Here is a 9,737-nt window from a genome sequence, read left to right on the forward strand (position 1 = left end):
ACTCTGGTGGAAGTTCATCGTCCCATGTTAAGCCAAGGTTCCATATCTCTTGAAACAATATCTTCGCTCGAATAGAAAAAAGTCTCGCCACTGATTTCAATACCCATCTTTTCGTATTTCTTCGGTTAGCTATAAACTTAAATAGCGTGCCTAGGTCAAATCTCATTACATCTTCGTATTCATTCCAGGCTAGTCCAAGAACTTTAGCGGGTGCAGAACTCGGGAGACTAGTGCTCATTGGTTTTCAGAAGTTTCATCGATATTGATAACTCCTTTTGCGTTACAACGCCACTTATGTAGTTTCATTCCAGCTTCTTCCATTATTTTTGAAGTTTCAGATACTAATTTTCTAGCTTCGTCCGTATCTAAAGCACCAGAAAGCATATCATCGACATATAAATCATTCAACAATACTTCACTTGCTCTTGGATATTCTTCTGTGTATTTCTTCGCGTGGTATTTTATGGTAGCTGATAGCAAGAATGGGCTTGTTGTTACCACAAACGGAACTCGCACTAGACGGTAGACCTTCAATGGTTTTCTAAGGAGGTCTTTTAGATCTTGTACCCACAAAAATCTGACAGCGTTCCTGTCGTTTTCTTTTAGTGAAATTTGGTGAAAAGCGCGTTCCACGTCGGCACTAATGGCAATTTTGTGACCTCTAAATCTTATTAGTACGTCAAACAACTCTGGAATCAAAGTCGGGCCAGTCTCGAGACAGTCATTCAGGGACAGTTCTCCTTTCGCGTGAGACGAAGCGTCGAAAACTATGCGCACTTTCGTAGTTTGACTAGCTTCTCGGATGACCGCTCTATGTGGTACGTAATAACAAACTACATTTTCGTTGCTTGCTTTCTATGTTTGTAAAACTTCTTCTACTATGCCCAATTTTATTTGTTCCGTTATTATATCATGATACTCGGTTAACAGCTCTACATTAGGTTTCAGCTTCTGCATTAGGTTGATAGTTCGTTTTTTAGCCACTTCGTAGTTGTCCGCCAATTGCTCTTTATTCTTCTTCCACGGAAGAGAAACAAGGTATCGACCGTTTTCGCACTCAATAGTGTTTTCGAACTCTTGCAAAACCTTATTTTGTGTTGTCGTTTCATTGTCCGATATCTGATTAATTCCAATAGAATCTAGTTCCCAGAAAGCACGTATTTGTCTGGAAATGTCTTCTTCTTCAGCTGCAATTCTCAAACAAGGCACAGGATTTCTTCCGACGGTAGCAACATTAACTGACGTTGGTCCTTGTAAGGTCCATCCCAAAACGGTGTCAAGAGCGACGAGAGCGTTACCCAACCTTTCAACTTTTCCAGACGTCCGATCCAATTAAAACGTCCACAGAGGTATTTGGTCGACCATCATTTTCAGTATTTAGCCCATCGGAAAGCACTAGACCTCGTTTCTGCATCTCGCTCATTACATTTGTATCGGGTAATGCAAAGACCACCCCGCACAGCTCTGGGGTTTCATACGCCTCAATAGTTACAACTTGACTGGGATTTTTAACATTTCTTAATTCCAAACGCACTCTTTTTCTCAAACCTCTGACTGGCTCAGTATTTCCGAATGTGATTATGTTCAGTGGTTCTTCACTCAAAACTTCAAGGTTTAATCTCCTCGACACGTCTTCTTTTATATAAGACACGTGGCTCCCGCTATCCAACAAACAACGAACCGTTTCAACATTCTCTTCTTGATTAATCACTAATGCTCTCTCTGTGTGAAGGAGTACTACTTCTTTAGGCGTTGTATTAGGAAACAACGTCATTGCCGCTACGTGACTGTTTTGAGTTTCAACTTCTTTAACTTTAGTCGCAGTGTCTTCAGGCCGTTTATCACACAAAATTACATGATGTCGGCGTCCACATTTGGTACATTTATTAAACTTCGAACGGCACTCGTGAGCTCTGTCATTTCCCCTCAGACATATGAAGCACAGCTTCTTCTTCAGAGCGATTCCCTTTCGTTCCTCAACGGTATTTTTAGTGCACTCGTAGAAATTATGCGAGAGGTCTTCGCAAAAGACGCACTGCTTCACGACGTTAGCACTAAAAGAAGCGGCGGTAGGTATAACGGGTCTTCGGTTTTGATAGCTGTTCTGACGCGTATTTCCAGTTGAACGAGACGGTTTTCCAACTTGTGTAGAATTTTCCTGGTGTGATCGATTGGGTTCAATTCGTTGTACCGCAAATGCTCGTTCTCGACTGGAAATTTCTTTATTTAAAAATCTCAGTAACTCGTCAACTTTCCATTCGGCTTCGTGGTCTTGCTCTCTGCTAAAAAGCAACGCTATATCTTGTGGTAACAATTTGAACAACACTGGACATAACAGGGATCCGTAACTGTCCGCGACAATGCCTTTGGACTGCAGACTTCAATAGCGCAGGAGTCGTAGAGTGCTCGAAGAGCACAGATATCACTCGATCTTGTAACCGGATCCATACTCAATAGACGGTTCATGTGCGCGTTAATTATTAGTTCTTTTCTTCCGAACCTGTTTTGAAGTATTTGGATAGCTGGCTCGTAGTTTCTTTCAATCAATGCTTATCCGGATATAGCTCTTTCTGCCGCTCCGTCCAAATAACTCTTCAAATAGTTGAATTTCTCGGTGGCATGTAGTTGAGCGTTAGTGTGAATAGCGCTGTTAAATTGCGCCCAGAAATTTTGCCACTCTGCTATATCGCCGTTGATTTTTTTAATCTTCAAATGTGGAAGCTTTACGGTGGGTTCCATGATTCTCGCGGCCGGATTTACAGCATTGACGAAGTTCAGATCAGTATTTGCAGGGGGTGAACTCTCCTATTGCGTGATAATACCCTTGTCACTTTGCTCTTCAAATCGACGAATCTTTCTCTGTATTCTTCCGCTCTTTCTATTTCTTGCTCGTAGTCTTCAATATCTGTTAATAGATTTTCGATTTTCGCATCCAATTCACTTATAATTGTTATTTTTGATGTCAATTGCGTAAGGGAATCTTCTAAATTATCGTAGTCCTTCTCATTTCTTCCTAGTTCTTCATCCAAGGACCTAAATATGATAGTTGCGGAAGCTCTTAGCGCCCCTCTCTTTCTCACGAATTTTCTCAAGTCATCAGCCATTTTCGAAGCGTCGAATTACACAAGCACGAAGGAGTTGACTATTTTAATAACACCGGAAATATTCCCGGGTTTCGGCACCAAAACAGTGAGGAAAATTAACTTTAAATTAATTGGGAGAGCTAAAATATAGACTGAAAAATATACAACTTTCCTTTGTCAACTCCTTTAATTCGAATTTTACATTAAAAACTCAAGCCTAACGATCCTCTTTTTAAAAACAATAATTAGCTCGCGACAACTTTTTAATATTTTAAATTTTTGTGGTATCCCAGCAAACACAAACACGTCCTATGGACATCCGATAGACGTCACACTCGGATCTTCCCTTCGTCCGTAGGACATCCCAAAATCCGGGGTTGACGTCGGTTGGACGTTAAAGGACGTCCAAATGTCCGGTTTGTCTATAGCCGTAGTACGTCCCGGGGACGAGTTTTCGGACATCCAACGGCGATTACGGCGGTCGTCCCCTGGATGTCTTTCTATAAAACCTAGAGATGTCTTTAGGCCTTTAATTTGGTTCAATCATGGCTCAATAGGGATGAAAGTAGGATGTTCATTGGATATCGTATTCTGAACAAATAATTTAAAAAGCCAAACTTGATATTAAAATTTTATTCAAAACATTAAAATACAAGATAATGGAAAAAATCCAGCAACAAGTGTACAATTTGATTGTAATAACATGAACTCTGCAAGTATTAGCAGTTAACATATAAATTACAAAACTTATATAGTTATTTAATTTTTATATAACAAAATCAATTTCGAACTAAACAATTAAAAAATTAAACAACCTTCCTTATACAATTAAAAAAAAATTAATTTTTAAATCAGAAGCAAAATAAAACTAAGCCATTTAATACTAGTCCTTAAAAAAAATAAGACTATCGGATGAAAAATGTACTCTAGAAATTACTGTTTCTCGAAGCTTAATTTTAATATTTATTCAAATCTTACTTTTGGAATTACAATTTAACTATATAAAATATCACAGTATAAAATAAAGCTTTAGGCGAACCGTTCAGTGAGAGTAATGAATAAATAACTGAAAAAGTTAAATTGAAACATGTACAGGTCCAAAATGAACTTTAAAAACCGCGAACCTTCCCTAACATTCGGAGAATTCAACGCAAATCTTACTTTTGGAATTACAATTTAAATATATAAATTATCACAGTATAAAATAAAGCTTTAGGCGAACCGTTCAGTGAGAGTAATGAATAATAAACTTAAAAAGTTAAATTGAAACATGTACAGGTCCAAAATGAACTTTAAAAACAGCGAACCTTCCCTAATATTCGGAGAATTCAACGCAAATCTTACTTTTGGAATTCCAAATCCAATATATAAAATATAACAAAATTAAATAAAGCTTTAGGCGAACCACTCAGTGAGAGTAATGAATAATAAACTTAAAAAGTTAAATTGAAACATGTACAGGTCCAAAATGAACTTTAAAAACAGCGAACCTTCCCTAACATTCGGAGAATTACACGCAAATCTTACTTTTGGAATTACAATTTAACTATATAAATTATCACAGTATAAAATAAAGCTTTAGGCGAACCGTTCAGTGAGAGTAATGAATAATAAACTTAGAAAGTTAAATTGAAACATGTACAGGTCCAAAATGAACTTTAAAAACAGCGAACCTTCACTAACATTCGGAGAATTCAACGCAAATCTTACTTTTGGAATTCCAAATCCAATATATAAAATATAACAAAATTAAATAAAGCTTAAGGCGAACCACTCAGTGAGAGTTATGAATAATAAACTTAAAAAGTTAAATTGAAACATGTACAGATCCAAATTGAACTTTAAAAACAGCGAACCTTCCCTAACATTCGGAGAATTACACGCAAATCTTACTTTTGGAATTACAATTTAACTATATAAATTATCACAGTATAAAATAAAGCTTTAGGCGAACCGTTCAGTGAGAGTAATAAATAATAATCTTAAAAAGTTTAATTGAAACATGTACAGGTCCAAAATGAATAGACTTTGATCAAACATATTTACTTCCTACCTCTGTAAAAGACACATGAAAAAAATCGAGTTAAAATCATTAAAAAAATCAAACAGTTTTTTAATAAAATACTTATTCTTATGATATATTATCAGCAATACTAGAGATTACGATGTTATAATCTTTAACGTTTGTGTAGAACGCATTATGTACTTTATGGTGACCGATTCCAAACTATCGAGTAATGGCGTCATACAAAAGAAACTACAAACTGGGCTACCAGATATTTTAAAAGGACTTTAGCTCGGCCAACTTAGATCAGCTTTTTCGCAGTAATTGGCTGTGATTGTAGAAATAATTCATCAAATGAAAATAATGGAAATAAAAATTAAGAAAATAATAATATAAAAAAAATATAAAAATTAAGAACAGAAAAAATTAATTAAATAATTAAGTAGTTTTGATTTAACACGTAATTTCATTAATTCACGTTAAATAAACCCGTAAATTTAAATAATAATATTCTTAATAAAATTAATATTTTGTGGTGCATTAATCATTATCAGCTCAAATACAGGTGAAAAAATTAAAATTAATTGCTGATAAACGCACCTCTAGATAGCATTGATGGACGAAACATTTCGGACGAATAGTGGAGATCCATGCGACGTCGATTGGGCTGAATATCGGATGTCACGAAATTGGTTCTACGAGGACTAAAATGGGACGTCCGTTATTCGTCCCGTAGGACGAATTTTGGACGGGACCAAGCTGGCCTCTAAGGACCATGCTGGGACGTCCCATAGACGATTTGTGTTTGCTGGGATACTCTCGCACGCGCTACAAAGAGAGGAGTTTTATTTTCTTTTTACACGGCTTATACAATGCCTTTAAATTTAGTAGATAAATATATTATTCTTTTCTTTGAAATACTTGTTAAATATTTAACATGGTATAATCCGAATCCAGCCATGAAGCGTGAGCCATCTGGAAGCGTCTTTCCACCACTTATCAAAGCGACCCTTTTCCTTTCGCAGAGATATTTTAAGTATTTCAAAGTCATCAGTTGAACAATTACCTTTTAAGTTGTCTCCTAGCAAAGAAAGTTTTTTCTGGGCGCACACGTTGATATATCGACTTAATCGGACTTATTAATGGAGATAAGCGAGTCCAGCTGCACCTGTTTACTTTCAATAGTGCATTCAGTCATATTAGTAAGTTTCCGTGTCTGAGTTGACCAAGTGGACCATCAACTACAATTTATTCCTCAATGAAAACAATCGCCTGCTTTTGGAGGCCTACTTCAACGGTTGTGTTATGCTAAACTAAGCAAAGCAAAAGTGAAAACAGAATAAAAATTTCAATAATATAGACTAAAAATATTATTTCAAAAAAAGACGTTTATAACGTTTGCGTACAAATTCTTAAAAAAAAAACACACAAAACCATTTTGTGAGCAAATTTAAGTTTCGGATTTTTTTAAAACATTTAATTTTTCCAGCCCAAAAATCGCCGAAATCTTGGCTAGCTTTGGGCTATATTAAAGAAATTGTTAGATCGCAACGATTTTTCACCGTAATTACATTAATGACTTCTTGTCTACCCACAGTGAAAAGATCTACGAAATTGGCTAGCATCGTTTGGAGTTAGAGCCAGTCAAAGATGACTGATTTTTTCCATTTTGAGATGGTTTTCGTTTCGTATCTTAATTTATATACGAGAAATCGCTATTCAAAAAATACTACATGATATCAATAGCTTAATCTATCCAATGTAAAGGTCAAAAACGCAATAGGAAGCTAACTTGGCCGCTAGGGGTCGCATGAAAAAAAATTGTACATTTGACAAATCCAGGTATTCTGAATAAACGAAATATGTAAAACTATTTATGATAGGTTCTCTAGAATTTTGGCCAAATAATCGGGCTTTTGGAACTCTGTGCGTTTTAGTCCTCGTAGTACCAATTTCGCGACATCCGATATTCAGCCCAATCGACCTCGCATGGATATCCACTATTCGTCCGAAATGTTTCGTCCATCCATCGATGCTATCTAGAGGCGCGTTTATCAGCAATTAATTTTAATTTGTTTCAGCTGTATTTGTAATTGAGCCAATAATGATTAATGAACCACAAAATATTAATTTTATTATGAATATTAATATTTAAATTTACGAGTTTAATAAACGAGAATTAATTAAATTACGTGTTAAATCAAAACTACTTAATTATTTAATTAATTTTATCTGTTGTTAATTTTTCTATTTTTTATACTATTATTTTTTAATGTTTATTTCCATTATTTTCATTGTATTCTGATGATAATTATTTTATTGGATTAATTATTTTTACAATCACAGCCAATTACTTAGTGTGCGCAAAAGCTGATCTAAGTTGGCCGCGCTAAAGTCCTTTTAAAATATCTGGTAGCGCAGTTCGGCAGTTTGTAGTTTCTTTTGTACGACGCCATTACTCGATAGTTTGGAATAGGTACATCAGTCACCATAAAGCGTGCTACACAAACGTTAAAGATTATAACATAGTAATCTCTAGTATCGCTGATAAATTATCATAAAAGTAAGTATTTTATAAAAAAACTGTTAGATTTTTTTAATGATTGTAAATCGATTTTTTAATGTCTTTTGCAGAGGTAGGAAGACAATATATTTGATCACACTCTGTTTTCACTCGTAACTTTTATGGAGTATTCATTTTCACTCTCACTGATTGGTGGACTTTTAGCTCAAATGTGTTCCGTGAATAGTTTAGTGAATTTGTAATTCCAAAAGTAAGATTTGGAGTGTATTCTCTGAAAGTTAGCGAAGGTTCGCTGTTTTTAAAGTTCATTTTGGACCTGTACATGTTTCAATTTTACTTTTTAATATTCATTTCTCGCACTGAACGGTTCACCTAATGCTTTATTTTATACTGTGATATTTTATATAGTGAAATTGTAATTCCAAAAGTAAGATTTGGGTAGATATTAAAATTAAGCTTCGAGTAACAGCAATTTCTAAAGTACACTTTTCATCCGATAGTCCTAATTATTTATTTTTAAGGAATAGTATTGTGTTTCTGATTGAAAAATGAATTTTATTGTACTTACATTTTTATAAGTTGAATAGTTAAGTTCAAAATTTATTTTATATAAAAATTAAATAATTTTACCACTGTGGCGTCATATGACGAGAGAGAAAAACAAAAGTTTTTTGGTTCATATTTTATATGTATTTTTAAAAATTATTCGTTTTGTGTATCCCATAATCAAATATTTGGTATTTTCCTATAATGTACATCTAATCTAATCAAGTATCCCCAACTAATTAAAAATCCTTCAATACACTTGATTAACCCCTACTTTCTTGGTATGTCATGCGTTGTATGGTTAGAAAGCCCCAGAAAATAGATAAAATTTAAAATTCTATATATTAAAATTAAATTAAACAACCCCTAAAAATCTTAAAAGTATATTTAAACCCGTAATTTCGCGAATCCATTCATTGTCCCACCTTAGTGTTACCTTTCCCACAGCTAGACAATCCAGCACCTGGAAAAAAATAGAAAATCCACCCAGGTCCGATTGCACCATGAGGCGACAGTTCCAAACAGGAAAGAGCGTCCGAAACCCCCCCCCCTTTTTTTTCACACCAACTATGTAGCGGCCGACCTAGCCCCTGCCTTACAGTGTGAAAGGTAATATTCGGCTCTGGAAAAATCCATCAAACTTAAATGCCAAGGACGAAAACGAGAAAATCGTCCAAATGGGTAGAAACAGTGACCCTTCCTATAGAAAATAGCGCCACCTTCCAGAGATCCGAGAAAATATATCTGCAAGTAAAAACCACTACCAATCCTACAACCGACTCCCCCCCCCCCTAGACGGAAGAACAACAAAACCAGAGAATTAACAGGAAGAGTTCGAACAGAATCGGAACTAGGAGAGATTCCCAACCCAGTCCGGGCTCAGTCCGCGGTGTCCCAATAAAAGATGCATAATGCACAAATTTCACGGTCAATCCAAAAGAGGCGAAATGCCCATCGCGTTTAATTTCAAATGAATCCCCTTTGAGAAAACACTATCAGTAGAGCGAGTCAACTAAAGGCACCCCTCCAAACCCGCCTGTCGTCGAAGTATCATCCCACTGGCAAAGGACATTCCTGGGTATCGTCCCCTTCTTTATCGAGAAATGAAGTCGTCCACGTTGCTTTTGCAGTTACCCTGTATTCGAGACACCAAGAAACAGAGCCAGCAGAAAGAAGACAACATCCCCTGACAGCAAATCCGTAACGTTGAAAAATCTCCATGAAAAAAAAACCCCTCACGTTTAAGCATACACGCCAATCCCCGACAAGTTAAAGTATTGAGTCTAGAGCCCATAAAACCATGTTAAATAGATACTCCCCAATGATTCCTTCAATACCAAGTTAGAGGGTTTGGTTAATTTCCTGTCCCGAGAGCGAGAAACACCCCGTATCGAGAGCCACAAACAATACTCCTTTATCCCAACCAGTATAAAAACCGAGCCCCCAACCCATAACGGTGTCTTAACCGATTTTAACCTTCTCCACGCCAGTCTTAATTTAGAGTTACTTCCCCAATAAATTGTATCAAATATCTAAGTAAATTTAAGCGCCTAACGCTAGTACTTTTTATTTATTATTT

The 9,737-nt window shown here is 35.8% G+C and overlaps 1 protein-coding gene across 1 annotated transcript; it reads right to left on the bottom strand.

Moving 5' to 3' along the window:
* Positions 1–234: 234 nt before the first annotated feature.
* Positions 235–3,104, bottom strand: LOC149969045 (uncharacterized). Its single transcript, XM_090170088.1, has 4 exons — positions 2,823–3,104; positions 1,312–2,371; positions 920–1,250; positions 235–811 (listed from the first exon to the last, which is right to left on the bottom strand). The coding sequence occupies exons 1-4, from the start codon at positions 3,102–3,104 to the stop codon at positions 235–237; spliced, it is 2,250 nt and encodes a 749-aa protein (XP_090026214.1).
* Between the last annotated feature and the right edge of the window lie 6,633 nt (positions 3,105–9,737).

This window comes from Leiobunum rupestre, chromosome 1, assembly GCF_980474605.1.
Source record: "Leiobunum rupestre chromosome 1, qqLeiRupe1.1.hap1, whole genome shotgun sequence".
Classification (NCBI taxonomy): Eukaryota; Metazoa; Arthropoda; class Arachnida; order Opiliones; family Sclerosomatidae; genus Leiobunum; species Leiobunum rupestre.